The following is a 17,134-nucleotide window of genomic DNA, read 5'->3' on the forward strand; positions in this document are numbered from 1 at the left end:
TCTGATAAGCGGTACCCCAGGAATTCCACCTCCTTGGTGTGGAACTGACACTTCTCCAATTTCACCCACAACTGGTTTGCTTGCAGCTGGCTCAGCACTTCCCTGACATCCTTCACATGCTGCTCCTCATTCTCCGAATATATCAGCACGTCATCGAGGAATGCCACGCAATTCTTGTAGAGCAAAGGTCCCAGTACATGGTTCATGAGCGATTGAAAACAGGCGGAGCCTGATTGCAATCCGAATGGCATAACGAGATATTCGAAAGCCCCTAGGGGGGTGAACATCGTTGTCTTCCATTCATCCCCCTTCTTTATTCGTATCAGGTTGTACGCTCCTCTCAAGTCCAGTTTCGTGAATATCTTTCCCTTCCTCACCCTGGTCAAAATGTCATCAATCCTGGGCATGGGGAAAGTCACTGGTTCTGACACGGCATTCAGGGCCCGGTAGTCCACGACCAATCTCGGTTTATCCGTGTTTTTTTTGTCCACAAAAAACACTGGACTGCCCCCCACCGCTCTGGACTCTCTGATGAAACCTCTCTTCAGGTTTTTGTCAATAAACTCCCTCAACTCCTGCATTTCCCTGTCTGACATGGCGTACAGCTTGCCCACGGGTAGCTGGGCCCCAGGGACCAGATTAATCTGGCAGTCAAAGTCTCTATGCGGTGGTAGTTTATCTGCTTCCCTTTCGCTGAAGACCTTGCTCAGGTCAGCGTATTGTTTGGGCACCTTCCCTTTGTTCGCCACTTCCGTCCCTGCTATGGAGGCTTTTGCCCCTTCTGGCACCTTTCCCTCTTTGCAGTGTTCCAGGCAATGTCCTGACCCAAAGGACACCACTCTCTGATGCCAGCCCACTAGCGGGTCATGCAACGCTAGCCAGCTCATTCCCAAAATGACTGGCGCCCCTCCCAGGGTGGCTACATTGAACGCTATCCTTTCGGTGTGCCTTGCCACCCTCATAACCATTGGGACGGTCTGTAGGCTAACTTCTCCCCCCAACAGCTCCCTCCCATCGATCGTGGTGACCTGCAGGGGGTTGCTTAAAGGGAGTGTCTGTATCTGGTGTTCCGCTGCAAACTCCTTGCTCATAAAATTACAGGAGCTGCCTGAGTCTAACAGCGCCTTGGTCTTTAGTGGGTATCCGTTTGCCAGCTCTAGCAACACCTCTATTACGAGGGCTGGTCTTGGAGGTTCCGGAGTGGGCACTTTTACTGCTCCTTGGCCTGTCTGCAGTGCCCTGACAGAGGCAGACAGGCGTTGGCTTTTACTGGCTCCTGGACTTCCTCCTCCTTTCCCCCAACAGCCCCCGCCATCCCTTGCCATTCCTTTCTTTGCGGGCAGACTCTGGCAAAGTGACCTGGCTGCTGGCAGAGGTAACATTTCTTGGCGCTCTTTCCCTCCTTCTTCCTCCCTTCACTGGGATTTGAAACTGCGCGCGCGCGCGCTGTTCCAACTTCCATCGGCTCTCCGGGCGGGAAACTTGGCTCTGGAATCTCTGGAATGCGGAAATCCCTCCAACGCTCTCCTTTCCCCTCCCGCTTCTCCAAGGCTCTTGCCTCCTGGCGCGCTCCAATGGTCAGCGCTGATTTGGTCAGCTGGTCCATAGACTCCGCCCTGGGCGCCCGGGAAAGTTCGTCTTTCACCGCCGAAGAAAGCCCCTCTTCAAATAGCATTTGAATGGGTTCCGCCGATAGGTCCCACCCCAATCTATGTATCAACATTGTAAACTCAGTCCAGTACTCACGAACCGATCGGCTCCCCTGTTTGCAAGCCATCAATTGTCTGCGTACCAGTCCCTGTTCAATCTCGCTGGAAAACATCAAATCCATGGCGCGAAAAAACTTCCTCGCGTCCTTCAGCATGTCACTATTCCCTGCCATCAGGGGCCTGACCCAGTCTCTCGCCCCTCCTTCGAGATGGCCAATCACAAACGCCACTCGCGATGCCTCATCGGGAAAGTCATTAAACTGCAGTTCAAGAGCATACTGCATCTCTGTCCTAAAGGCTTGGTAGTTCCTGGGGTCCCCCCCAAACTTCTGCACCATTCCTGGCATCTTTCTTGCTAGTGTAGCGCCTTTTGCCTTTTCTGCATCCTGCGCCCTCCTTTCTTCTAGCCTCGCCGTTTGCATTGCTAGCTGGAGTTCCAACATTCTGTACCTTTCTTCCAGAGTTGGACCTTCTCCAGCTCCTCCTGCTCCTCCGGCTCCGGCTGGGTCACTCATGATGCCTCTCTGCACAAGCTGCTTTCAGGGACTGTCCGATTGCTGTGATGGGATGATGAGCTGCTTGTGCGTAAAATCCTGATCCCTCAGAGTTTGGCTAAGTTCCCAAACCTCTGTCTGTGATGGAGCTCCTTAAGCGTGGCTCCATCAATCGCTCGTTGAATCGGACAGTGGGCGTTTACGGAACTTCTTCCAGCATAAAAGCTCCTTAACGGAAACACGTCTTCTGGACTCTCGGCGTGACAGTTTCCGCCGAGGAGTGGGTGTTCCTACGGGAGGTCCTGAAACCCCCCCACTGTTCTCGCTTGAAGTATCTCTGAGCTCTCCCTCCGACTCACTTTCCCTTGGAACTCCACTTCTCCCCCTGCTGGTCCCCTCCTCCGCTGAGTGGTCTCTCTCACCCTCCATGAGCCCTTTCACCTCCTTCGTCTCAGATGACAGTTCCCTGACAGTAGTGCACTGTTTTGCTTAAATATGCTATAAAGCACCTGGAATCACTGATGGAGTATATCAATTGTCAATCAAACAAAACAAACAAACCAACAAAATAGCAGACAATATGTGAGTAGCTTATTTACTGCCAACTTGCAGTGGCAACAGCCTAGCGTAGCATGTATCGACTGATCTACGAAGGTAGTTTCATTGAAACACTTACCAAATGTAGCTTTAATCAGCACGTGTGAATTCACTCTAAGATAATATCAGTGAAGCTGAACCTGGTTTTCCCTTTTTGTAAGAGTCATTAGTGACATTATGCAGGATGAGATGGTGGAGTGAATTGGTGCCATTCCAGTCTGTACTCTTTCTGACTGCCTATTTTTCGATGCACCATGGAGAATGCTACTGCTTGGTGCATCCCTGGAATCTTAACTTGATGAGCAAATCTCTTAAAGGGAGATTACGATGGGATATTCAGGTGTGATAGGCACAAACATAGATTTCTGTAAGTGATGATCAGCAATGTGAACTGAGCACAGAAGGCAGACATTGTAGCACAGGTGAAATGTGGTTGGTGACTCACTTCTTTTAGGAGACAAGTTGGCATCTTACTAGATCAGAGCTTTCCAAATTGTGTGTCGTGACACCTTAGTGTGTCTGCTGTGGCTGTGTGTGGCTGTGGCTGCTGTGGCTGCTGTGGCTGTGTGTAGGCATGTGGCATAAATGCTGCCCATGCTCCTCCTTGGGCTGGAAAGTGGTTAGTTTACCCTCTGGTTTACTAGCAAAACTGAATTACTGTGTTGTGAAATGATGTGTGTCTAAAAAGTTTGTCACCAGCATGAAAAGTCTGGAAAGCTTTGTACTAGTACCTAGATGACGCCGGCAGGAAGCACACCTGACCATTGCTTCCAATTGGTACACAGCAATAAAAACAGAAACATTCCCAGATTTTTTGCTGCAGCAGATAAACATGGCTACCCCTGTGCAATTTACAATAGCTACATGCAGATTGAAAGATTTGAACCAGACTATACGGAAAGATAAAAGTTATGTGTCATGTACATCTGTACTGATGGCTCCATGTGTCCATACCATTAGTGGCTCAGTGTATGCACTGAATAGGAAGGAAGAATAAAATGGAATCGTACAGGACCCAGTGTGGAACATAGGGACATCTATGAGCAAAACACAGATAGAAAGGATAAGTGAAAAAGGAAACCATGCATTTGGGAGGTGAATTTAAGGAAAGATGTGGGAAGGTGGAAGGGAGGAGAAAAACAGCATGGGTACTTCCAGGATGGTGTTCATTAGGGAATGAGTGTTCATGCACACAAATTTTTCAGTGTCCACATGATATCATTGGTGTATCATTTCATTTAGATTTATCCTTTCCACAGAAAATCTAGTAAGTTAAAAGAACCTGTTGCCAACAACCTGCGTGTGTGAGATATCTGAGCAACCTGTTGGCAATATTAAGTCCCCCATTGGGAAACATTCTAAGTATAGAGGTAGCTTGCTGAAGGGAATATGTGAAATGGAAGACTAGGGTGGGATTTAACAGGGGAATCTTACAGCATTTATAGAGCTAACTGGTGAGTAGGTAACAGAGAGGAGTATCTGGACTGGAGAAAAGGGTAGGTTAGATAGAGGAGGTGGAAGGAGAAGATGTGTAAGAAAAGTCATTAAGTTGTGTTTGAAGACAATGGTACAAAAGGGTTGGAAGGAGTGTGATGGGAGATGGGGAATAAAGACTAGAAAGGAAGATAATACAATGCAATCATCATCTGCCAATTGGCTTCTCTCTCCTCGTTTGCCATGCCTAGCGTCTGTCAGGAGCTCCAGTATTAGAAATGGGGGAGAGGAAATGAAAACCATGGCCAAAGGCATTGCAACCAATATTCCAAAACTTACTCTTTGCTCAGAGCAGACCCTCTGAAATTAATAGACCTAATTTAGTCGTGTTCATTAATATCAGTGGGTCTATTCTGAGTAAAACTTAGTTGAATACCACCCTTACAATAATTAACATAAATTTGGTGGAAGTATAAATATAGCTAATACTGTACATAAATAACAGCTCCATACCAAAATAAATACTCAGAGAACAGAAGGGCAAAACTAGGCTTGGTGCGTAACAAACTTGAATCCCATTTATTTCCCGAGAAAAATGATGCTTGTGGGAGGGTGATGTGCAATGGAAAAGAGACAGAGCAGTTAAACACATTTCTGTAACTCTGGTGTGGAAATAGCTCAAGGTAGTTTGATATTGAGCTGAGAAGCAGGCAGAGAAAGGATTATGTAGTGCCTGTTACTTCTCCACTCTGTATCATTTCCTCCTGGATGAAATTTTACTATAAAATTTCAAATTTCACTATAAAAATATAGTTGCTTTGCTAGCAAAAGCTCAGACCTTCGAAAAATATGAGCATCTCGGCCCCCCCCCAAAAAAACCCCTGAGCCTCACAGCTTCTTAAGAAAATCTCTCAGATGACAATGGTGGAAATAAGACAAATTTTGAATTATATAATTTGTTGGCTTAGTACTATTAAGAAATTTGACAATAATTGTGGGAAGGCATGGTGGGAATACATTAGGATTCACATAAGATTACTTAAAAGATTTCTAATAGCTTCTGTAATCAACTAATGTAAGGAATATCAACAAACTGCAGAGTGAAAACAAGCATAGCAACAAGAAGAAAAATTATTCATCTCCATTGTAATTTCTCCAGCAATAAACTATTAAAGCTGGCAGGAAAATTCCCATTTACTATTATGTTTTTTTTTAACAACAGGTCTTAATGCAGGCTTTCTAAAATTTAATGCTTTTCATTAGTCTTCCATTAGAGATATAAGTAGGTATCCCCCTTAGATTATTCATATGCTAGCTCCTGTAGATATGACAGAATAGCTACAGCCTGCAAAAAAGTATATATTAAATCCATTTATTCCAATCATCTCCTGTTTAAATCAGCATGAACAGCATGCTCAGTGATTTGATGTTCCTTAATTGGTACTCACTGCACTGTTTTATTACTGATTACCCTGTCATAAAGGATTATAGCAGTGACATAATTTTCAATGCAGTATAACAAATTCATATTCATATTAGTTTATTCATGCCCTTTACGACATATTTTCACTTACCATGATCTTTCTTGTCTAGGGCTAGAATAAAAAAGAAAAATACTAACTATCCTGTTTTGCGCACAGCTTTTCAACATGACTGTAAGCTAAGATGTCATGCTAGGGGTAAAATAATTGACCCGGTATTAAAAATGCCTCCCTACCACTTAAAATGAAATTTAAATAAAACTTGCAGGCAAAGCTGCGACACAAATTCCAATGGCTAATTCCATGAAACACAAGCTGGTGAATTCATACTCAGATTTGGGCACAATGACTGATGCACTGGAGAAATTTCGTAATTTTTAGCCTTGAAAACTTACAAAGGTTGTTATGCTCACTGTACTATGAATATTCTTGGTGATGTTTTGGCAGTAGTTATCACCAGATGTAATTTAGTACCAGAAACCTACTGCATGATACAGGATTGGGTAGAGAAGGAACAAGTAACGGGAGACTCCTGAGTATATTTCAGCTACCTCAGAGTCACTTAAGGTCCCACCTCTCTAATATTTGAAACTGAATTTCCTCCTTTGGTTTCAAAGGGGACCCAAAGCCTTATCCTGGTCCTCTGAAACACTCCCCCACCCCAAACCACTCTAACATATTTTGCTCCACCAATATCAGAGCTCCAACATTGCTAGGGCCACAGAAGTTGCTACAGACGTGGAGAGGGAGCTATATTGGCTCTCCAATCATGGAGTTATCTACATGATGTATTCTGCGACCCCAGGTCAAAGGATTGCAGTCCTAGGAGATAAAAAGAATACCAGACACAGAGATTACTCTTAGAGATGGATTTTAGTGCTAACTAGGAAATACGGTCATAACTTGGAAGTCGAATGGAATCCGTTCTGTTAGACTTCCAAAATGTTCAGAAACCAAAGCACGGATTCTGATTGGCTGCAGGAGCGTCCTGCAGCCAATCGGAAGTCACACCAGACATTTGGCTTCCGAAAATTGTTCAAAAACCGGAACATTCACTTCCAGGTTTTGATCGTTCGGGAGCTGAATTGTTTGGGAGCCAAGGCGTTCAGGATCCAAGGTATGACTGTAAATGCTTAGGGTGACATGTGCCGCTGTGTGTGGTGGTGAGGATTTTGCTTTGTGATTGAAGGCAAATAGGCCAGCAAAGCTGCTTAGGGCTTGAGCATTAGTTTTGTGATGAAGCATTAAATAAACCATTATTGAAAATTAATTACTATATTTCCTTTAACCTTGTGGTAGCCCTACAATTAATGCCATTTGGGACTTGACCAGAAAGGATGGAGGCAGTCTCCTTGTGACAGTTCTGCTTAATGCCCAAAGAGTCATGAAACCAATTATCATAAAGGAAGGAAAAGAAAGAAAATAAGACAAGCTTTCCTCAAAAGAAACGTAGCAACCTGCTTAAATTAGTGTGGACATCCATGAACATATTTTTCCAGTGCAATCTGCGTGAATGTTAAAACATTCAGAAAACTAGGAAGCTGATATCAGCATATCCTAACATGACTGCAGAGTAACTCTGCGGTAGAAAACTGTGCAAGTATGTAGCAGTAGCTACGCTTAGTTATGCGATCTTTCATAACCTCCACGCAGGCCTGAACTGAAACTATTTGTCTACATTAATTGTAATTAGTGTCACATTGCTGTAAATTCAGTCACATAATATCTTCAGTTTCACATGCAATACCTAATATTTTCAGAATTGACAGATGGTATTTCTGTTTTCCCAAGTCTTCTCTTTTATTATCAAAATACTGTCATTTTCTGAAGTGTTCAAAGTTCTGTGCTGACAGAGGCCTTTATTTCTTCCCACAGAGAATGCTTACTCTTCACTTTCTAATTCTGCAGAAGTAAGAATAATTCTGAATTTGAACCTACAATTGTAATAGATTGCACTTTTTCTTGCATAGCTTGTAGAGTGCCAGACCAGCTGTATTCTTTGAACATTTTGTCCTCTCGTATATCTATCAATTTCCTGTGCAATAGCTGCTACTAACTTCAATGTCTTCACAGCACGTCTGCAATTTTAAAACTTACAAACTTCCTTCGTGCAGGCTTTTTTTTTTTAACTACTTGTGTAAAGTTCTATGTTCCCCATTTAAATCTGGTAAGAGCATTTATGTTTTTATTGTAACATTTCAAATAGGATTAGAGTAGACTTTGGACTACTTAACTGCTAATTAGCTATTAGTATGAAGGCAGCTAAGTGCTATTTATGTACCTTGTTAAAACCATGTAAAATCATATATGTACATGGCACCATGGCACAGAATGCCTGTCTTATTTATAGTGCCATTTAAAACAAGCTTTTAAAATCTCGCCATTACTCACACCATTTTTTGATGTTAACGTGCAGGAGAACAAACTTCCAGCAGCTTCATCTAGCAAGATATATCTAGTAACAAACAATAGGCTGCTTGAGAAGCTACAGGTTCTGTTGCATTAGGCCTGAACCAGCAGTAGCTCACTATTCTAAAATCTGTCTGTGCTTTCAGTTTCAAATAGTCTTCCCTGGAGCCATAACCTTCAAAAAGCCCCCTAGTCACCCAGCTTTGCCTTCTTGCCCCACAGACTTGATAAGTACACAATCTCTGTACTTCCATGAGCCCAGCAATTCAGTACAAATAATCCTGACTTTGCCTCCCAATTGATGGGAGGTGCAAAAAACAGGATTCAAGTAATCCAGACTAGTCTGCTACTAGATGTCTCCAACTGCTTTCTGCCTAGCTCCACAAATCCAAAGGTCAATTCATTCTAAACAGCTTACCCTTCTTGTAGGAAACAGAGAACTCAGGGAAGTCCCAGATAACTATTCATGTCTCCTTAAGTTGGTTTTCCTCATACGCTGAGATGCATTCCACTAACGATATGCTTATTGCCCCCATCCATTTGAGACTAGGTTAAAATATACATGTCTCCCAGCCAGGTTAAAATATCACCAAAGCCTAACTCCATCTCTTCTCTGAATGCTTAATGGCGTACACTCACATTTATACCACTTACTTTGAACCACATGAATATGTATATAAATATTAATTTTGGACAGAACGATCATTGTTTCCACACCATAACAATTAAACAGCTGTAATGCCTCTCGTGAGTTAAGTGTTTGAGCTGCAGGCAAGTTCTTTAAACAGATGGTCTTACTCACCCATATTTAACGTTACAGATTTATTTCAAAAGGGCTGTTGACAAATCAGAATGCAGCTGAATTTTAATGCAGGTTTTCTAATTTGCAATGTAAATTACCTAACAATAATAATGTGTATAGAAAGAAAAAAATTATGAAGCTTTTTAATTGGAGCCACTAATACAACACTTGAATATAGTAGATTCCTACCAACGTAATTATTTGCTAATTCCATTCGACTAAATGCGTTTAATGGCAAAGCAGCTGGTGAAGCATTCACTTTTATAGTGTTCCTATCACAGTTATTTAATTTACCCAAGATAAGTGTCAGCTAAATTGCAAAAACAATAGCCTATCGCTAACAATCTCCCTTCCAACTTTACACTCTTGCTCAGTTGGGTGTGAATCAATGCAACTTACATGGACCTAAAGTTAAGCACACAACTCTGCATTTAGTTATAAGCTGATCTCATTGATACTTCATCACATGTCCAATTGCATCCTATAATTATTTTAGAAAGAGAACTTAATTTACTTTATTCTGAAATAGTCAGGGCTGGTCCACCCATTAGCCACAGTGAGACCTTTGTCTCAGGCAGATGGAGAGGGCCTGTCAATCTCTCTCTCTCTCTCTCTCTCTCTCTCTCTCTCTCTCTGTGTGTGTGTGTGTGTGTCCCAGCCCAGACACACTCTCAGTGCCATTACGCCACTGACTGTGGGTCAGTGCTGCCACCAGCTCCCCCTTCCCTCCACTGTCTGCTATGGAGTGTGAAGCTGCAGCAAAGCTCTCAGCAGCAATTCTTACAGGGCTCTCTAGATAACCTATGCCTCACTTTGAAGAACAGTTCCTCCTCAGAGTGAGTCATTGTGGATAAAGTGGTCTCTGAGAGTGCCTGCATGATCCCTGCATTGCCATGGCGAATGCAGCCTAAAGTTAAAAATGTATTTATTGCTATGCCAACAAAGCAGCACAAGACTTTGTCAGATGAGATGACTCTGGTCAGCCTTGGCACACTTGTGTTGCTATTGATGATGTAGTGGCAAAAGCAACAGCAGCAGGTCAACATGCTGGGGCAGTGGCAGCTGCCAGTATGCCTCAGGTGGCAGAAAGTCTTGCACTAGCCCTGGAAATGGGATACAAAAGCATATAAATACCACAAAATGCTAGTGACCGAATCCAGTATCTGCATTCAGTTCAACAGAACAACTCAATCTACATACATTAACTGAAACAGCAATACAGAATGGGTCCCTCCATTCAAAACATTACAGCATTCTTTGAATTGTACAATGTACTTTATCAGTAAGTTTTGTCGAGCAGGTTTTGACGCAGTGATGGAGAACTTGTAGCTTTCCAGATGCTATTGGAACTCCAGCTCCAGCTTCCGATAGCCAAGGATATTAAAAATTGTGGCTGCATCAACATCTTGAAAGCTATAAATTCATTGTGTCTATTTTAGTGCCTGATTCTCAGTTCCACATGGACCAGCGTTATAGAGAGTTATCTTTCCATGAAGGCAATCTTAAGTGGGACCAGTAAGGAGCAGAATGGTCAGTCCACTGTCATATCCCAAGTACAGCCAGCTCTTACCCATTTTTCTTTGCTATCCTAGTTCTAGGTTGACAAAGATGAAAGGTCAAAAGATCGAGCCACTGGGAGACAACTGCTGCCCAGCCTTGGGCCCATTTCAAAGTTTGCTGCTTGCTGGGCTGGGTGTGTAATGCGTGTCATCCTTAGTCTCAGTGTTACACCTGTAGAACTCAGCAAGGAGGATGAGAAGGACAAACCAATAATAAGTTGGCTCTGCCCATCATTGTCTCTGGCACCACCTACTGCCTGGCCTTCCCACCTTCTGCCCTACCTGTCCCAATGAGCACCAACCACTACAGACTCCACTCATTATTATTTGTTGCTTCTGAACTGATGCTCACACAAGTTAGATCCAGTTAAAAGCTATATTAAAACTAGGTTAAGATCTCAACAGTTACAGAGCACTGGTTTCCAATGCCTCCCACGTCTGCACTCAGTAGGAAGAAGGCTGTTAAGACAGATGATCTTCAGGCCAGTCTGAATTGATGCGTGTAGATGAGCTTTGGACTTGAAAACAAGGAGAGGTTCTGCTCACTTTTACGAATGTATGCTCACAAGGGTTCACACAGCTATTTGTTAACACAGCTATTAACTTGGTAAAATGTGAAAAGCTTGCAGTTCTCCTGGCATGTAACTCTGAACAATGGACAAGTTCTCAACTTTGGAGAGCGAGGAAGTGCATGCTGATCATATTAGTGAGAAGTAAACTCTACGATGTGCAAACTATCAATAAACATAGGTTTAAGGAAGCATCTGATGCACGTTTCCACTGAGAACTTCTATTAGTTTTTGAAAATGTTTAATTTCTTTCCCACCTAATTTTCAATTACTCTTTCTATTTGTATTCAGCAGGGCACATATTTAGAAGCCCCCCAAAAATCCCATCTCTCCAGTTTAAGGAAAGGTAGTCCTCTGAGGTGTTCTCTGCTAATAGTGCTTTAAACACCAAGCTGTTTATTGAGTTACATTGATTTTCATGTAGATGCAGGCAATTCAAATGGAAATCTGGCCTAGGGGAAATCCTAATTCCTTTAAGCTACGAAATACCTGCTATTTGTTTTTATTTCTTCACTACATTGGAAAGCAAGATCATTAATGATCACAAAGACATGCTTTGTTCAGGAAAAAAAATGTAGTCAAGCTGGTCAGTGCACCTCTGTTAAACACCAAGGCTGATGTGAGATTTAGGAAGCCAATCAGTGAAAATTTGAAAATGAAACAGCTGGGGAATTAGCTGTTAAACACTACATACAAGACTAAACCATTTGGAATCTGGACAGAATTTCAATCTTGCACCTTGTATCTTGTTTTATTAAGCATCATGATTGTACGATTAGTAAGTATTGCTGTACAAACGCACATGGTGCAATTATTATGCTGCATTGTGTTATTTCCCCTTTTTCCCATTTGAACCCTGTAATAGGGTTACAAAGATTCTCAGAAATATAGGTGGTGTAAGTTATTCCTCTTGACAATTATTGTAGACTCCTTTTTCTACTGCTATTGGATAGTGATCACAGACTTACTGGGAGTACCACAAGGGCTGGGTGCAATACACTTTGTTTTGTTGTCATTATGCAGGTTTTATTTTTCTCTAACATTATTTTATCTGTACTGACAGAAGGTTGGATCCAAAATACCAATTCTGTTGGGGGAAAACTGTTTTCGTTGGAAGAATGGAATCCTGAGATCCAACTCATTGGTTCTACCCATTTTCTCTTTTCAAGCTTTCTATCATTGTATTTATTTATACACACAGCTTCCGTTTACCAAACATAGTATATGCTCCATGGAAATTGTTCATTAGGCGAGCGTTTGCATAACGAGTCCACAATTTCCATTGATTCCTAGGGGAACATTTGTAATTGGGGATTTGTCAGATCTGTCTCCATGGTTTCTTCCTAAAATGGCTGCAGCCAATCAGCATGTCTCTCCCAAAGAACAAAAACTGATCTGTCTGATCTCTCCTGCTCGCCAATTTGTCTGATCTTGTTCCCTCCCTCTCTGCACAGTTTCTGTCTAAAAATGTCTGCAGCCAAACATCAAAGCACAAACAAACAAGAAAGTAGGCAGACTCCCGCTCTTCAGATATCTGAACCTGCAGAGTGTACAGCAAGGTTTGGGCATAATTCTTTATATTCAGATAAGTTAATTTTTGCATAGCGAGTGGATAGCAGGACCTGCATGTGTAAGAAATTATAGTTTACTCTTGTAACATACATACATGCATGCATATATTACACAAGACAGCTTTTATGTGTTGTTGTCATCAATAAATACACTCTAGCACCAATATTAAATGAATAAATTTGGTATTCTATAAGTTTAAAATTGGTAAATGGAATTTCAAAGTATACTTATAATAAAATTAATCCATTAATCCATTTTGGCATAGCTATTCTCATAGCTGCAGGCTGCAATTCTGTCCCCATCGATTAGGGTTTAAAGAGATTGGTGAGACTGAAAGTTATTGGGAACCATGACTAGGTATAAGGGGAAACTGGATATATATGGGATTAGAACTGTTGCTGAATTAGTCAGTCATTGCAGGAAAATGGAAGCCCTCCCCAAACCACTTTAATGTTTAAAAGCTTAACAAATATCCAAAACAATGAATGTATTATTGCAAAAGCAGTAATGCAATAAATACACAGGCAACGCATAGTTTTGAAATCTAGTCGAACCCCCTGCCTTCCCAATGCTGATGAAAAAAACCCTGTTGTGTCTAATACATTGGAAAAAAATGTGCAAGAACAGTTCATCCATATATAATTGTAATCCATGTAGGTCGGTGAGGCCAACAGAAGAGTGATTTGCTGAATAATTACAAGCTGACAAGCTAAAGCTTAGCGATAGGCTTTGTCTCCCACATTCATTTTACCATAGACTTTTAAAAGGAGCAGGAAATATGGAGACAAATGTGAAGGATCACTATGAAAAGTCTTCCTTCATTTGTCCTCTTTGTGATCTTTAATGACTTATCATGGATCCAACTTAGTTAGATATCAAAGGTTATTTGGTCAAAGACTGGTTTCTGAAAAGAAACATAACAGAATTCTAAGAAAGAAAATTTTAAGAAAGAAAAAAGGCATCTTTCTTTTATATCCATATAATATGCAGGATGTAAAGGAAAAATGAGTCTTGTACTACAAAAACATAGGGCCTCTGCTCTAGCTTGCAAAACAAACAAACAAACCTATGAATGGAAGTGCTAAAAGTCAGCAAGTTGCTCAATTTGTCGAAACAGAAGCTTTGTGGAAATGTTAAATAATTCATTATGCCTGCTAACAAAACTCAACAAAAAATTTTTCAGGGTGCTAGATTTCCTGGCAAACAAACCAGCTTTTATGTTCATGTACAATGTTTCTTTAGTTTCCTTTGTTAATAAAGGTGAAATGAGATGCACGACTACAAGCTAAAAACAGAAAAGCTGGTAGAAATGAACTGATTTATCCATTGATTAGGAAGAATACTAAAATAGTTATCATTGGAGTCAGTGAACTTATGTGTAGAGAAAACCAAGAAAAAATTGAATAGAGATTCTTGCCCCTTCCATCTGGGGTGAGATAAAGGATTGATGATACATCATATAATCATTTCTTCTTTTTTTAAAGTAACAATTTCTTTAGACAAACTGACAAGTGAAAATATTCCATTTGAAGGAACAGGCTTCAAAGTGCTAAATTTCTGATTCAGACAAGGTCAGGACCTCTGGCTTTTTAAGTTCAGTATTGAAGAATAATATTAAAGCACAGTTAGCCTACCAATGGTGCAGTGCTCGCCATTCCAGCCTTGGCTGCATTCACACTTCCCATCTTTACATGTTCCATGTTCAGCACACCGAGGGTGACATGCTCTCTGACTGCAGGATGGGCCAGTCCAGCCTTCTTCACAACGGCAAGTCCCACCCATGCAGACGCCATGTGTGCCACAGTCAACAGAACAGATTTCTGCATTACAAAAAAACAGCAGGAGAAAGGACGATGGGGTGGGGGTGGAGAAAGAACACAATAATTAGCCAAATTCCTGATCCAACCTGATCACAGAGGAAGGCAAACCCTTTGAAAATGTAATTTAAAAAGTTACTATAAAAGCATTTTCAGGAAGCTCTCAAGAGGATGGGGAATCTACATCTTAGCTAATGCTCTATTAGTTGCCCAGGAGATTTAGTGATGACTATCTACCACAGCTTTTCTTCAGTTAGCTTTGAGTATTTTAAAATTAGATTTCCTAATCACATATATCTTAAGACTCACCTGTTCTTACACATATGAGGATTTATGTAATATTCTTACTGAGCATTGAGATCATATGCACTGAAAACTAATAGTAGCTACAGTAGAAAATCTTGCTTTAACCCACAGAAAAATAAAGATACAACAATATCATGTTAATGTTTTGATTCTACCAGTGTTAAGCCTGAAGTCTTCCATTAAGGGAGTAAAAACAGCTATTCCTTTTGTCTATTTCCGTTCTATGATCTCCAGCACTTTTGTTCCTGAAATTGTCAGTCTAATGTATTATTTCATGTAACCTTGAAATTAAGTGTTTCCATTCTTGAGATCCTCGTGATTGTTGAAATAAAGGGCACTGAGATAAAGCTCTTTCCTACTCTCTGCCCTATTGTGGCAACTTGATGTAACTACACTCCCAAGTCCACAAGTAAGTATAGTTTTTGTGTGGAACATCAACACAAGATAGATGCATTTTGTATGTGGGTGTCTATCCTTGAGCCCAAAATATCTTGTGTTCTGATTGGGTAGTTTTGGCATAGGCATTGGGAGTGAATCCAGAACCATCCAACCCGACTGCTGGATGACTGATTGGCAGGGTCGCCTCTAGGTTAAGTATCACCCTACGACCTACATCTGGGCATCTGGACACAAGCACTGCCCCTAGGACCCCTCTAACAGGGTACCCTGATCCACTGGAGTGGGGGCTGGGACGCCCAGTCTCCTTCCTGCTTAGACTAAGGATCCAACCCAATGCCCTAACTGCCAGATTGGTTGTGACAACTGCTATGTGGTAGGCAAAAAACCCCAAACAGTATCAACTGACCATTTAACCCATAATTTACAGCAGGGGTGGGCAACCTTTTTTCTGTGGAGGGCCGCATATCCTCAGGGGTAATCTGTTGGGGACCACATGCAAGCGGTGGGTAGGGTTGGGCCAAAAGTGGATGAAGCCACCTGTTTTTTCTTTCACTCTGTTTGCCATGTTCTCCCACTCTGCCATCCTCATTCCTCCCATTATCTCCATCCTTGTTACCTGCATGACATTAGGCCAAGGGCCGCATGAAATTAGGGGAAAGGCCGCATGTGGGAGGTAGGCTGGTCACTTTTCATCTACAGTATTCAGTTCCTTATTTTTCGTCTTGTGAAAATGCACTGTGATTGCTAAAATAATAAAGTGTTTTCTAAGCTACATAAAACACTTTATTCTCATGCTGAATACAAGGTGTGAAATAATACTCCAGTCTATTACAGTTTGCATTCATCTCTCTTTCTTTTTTTGAGAGAATAGTTTTCTGTGGCGCTAATATGAGAAGGAAAAACATAGCTTAAGGGATATAGTTTAAGACTCTTAGAACAAAGCTGGCACAGCCATAAGATGTTTCATAAGCATATTATATGACTTCTGTCTCCTGAAAGAAAGAAACAGCAGAAAAAGCAATTCTGGAAACAAAGATCAGAAATTATTTGTGATAGATATTGAAATAGGAATGTAATAATAAAAAAGCTGAAAAGGATCCTTCCCCTGAGAAGTCATTGCTGTATCTCAAAGAGCTGTAGAACATTAAACATACTATCAAGACTTGTGACACATTTTATGCGCTAGAAGGTGTGGGAGCCAAGAGAGTTTCTCATATAATCTTTTTATATCTACTTTGAACTAAATGATGTATTTATTTATTATGAGATCTTGGATGGATTAACTTCAAAACTTCAAAATATCAACCCTGCTCTGGGAGGAAAAGGTTTATTTCAGAGGCCCCACCTTTTGTCTTCCATCTAATCAATTTTTCATTAGAGTGGAGGTGTTTATCAGCTTCTAGCACACTTGCTTTAAGCAAGGTGCGTCAGTCTTTGTAATGAACTTATTAATTAGAGTTAATTTAACTGAAGAGGAATTGGAGGGCTAATTAATGGACAAACTGCTGATGAAGACAGAGGAAAGCAAAGTTGATTTTAAACGTCTCCCCCCCACCCCCCCGCTAAACCTTTGGATGGAGCAAAAAAACTTTTCCTTTTTCTCTTAGAATCTTAACAAAACAATTTTTTAATTAGGAACATGTATATATTGATTATCTACAGGTTATTTGAAGCATTTGGAGAATAAGGAGCAAACTAATTGGCGCTGTGGGTTAAACCACAGAGCCTAGGACTTGCCCATCAGAAGGTCGGCGGTTCGAATCCTCATGACAGGGTGAGCTCCCATTACTCAGTCCCTGCTCCTGCCAACCTAGCAGTTCGAAAGCACGTCAAAGTGCAAGTAGATAAACAGGTACCGCTCCGGCGGGAAGGTAAACGGCGTTTCCGTGCGCTGCTCTGGTTCGCCAGAAGCAGCTTAGTCATGCTGGCCACATGACTCAGAAGCTGTACGCCAGCTCCCTTGGCCAATAAAGCGAGATGAGCATC

The 17,134-nt window shown here is 41.6% G+C and overlaps 1 protein-coding gene across 50 annotated transcripts in view; it reads right to left on the bottom strand.

The window, feature by feature from the left end:
* TENM3 (teneurin transmembrane protein 3) overlaps window positions 1–17,134 on the bottom strand; it is a 1,278,808-nt gene that overhangs the window by 69,772 nt on the left and 1,191,902 nt on the right. For all 50 annotated transcript variants that reach the window (XM_083630968.1, XM_083630934.1, XM_083630945.1 and 47 more), the window contains one exon: window positions 14,261–14,446. In XM_083630968.1, the coding sequence (XP_083487094.1) occupies window positions 14,261–14,446 (186 nt within the window). The remainder of the gene's footprint in view (window positions 1–14,260; window positions 14,447–17,134) is intronic.

This window comes from Podarcis filfolensis, assembly GCF_964270895.1.
Source record: "Podarcis filfolensis genome assembly, chromosome: 9".
NCBI classification, from domain to species: domain Eukaryota; kingdom Metazoa; phylum Chordata; class Lepidosauria; order Squamata; family Lacertidae; genus Podarcis; species Podarcis filfolensis.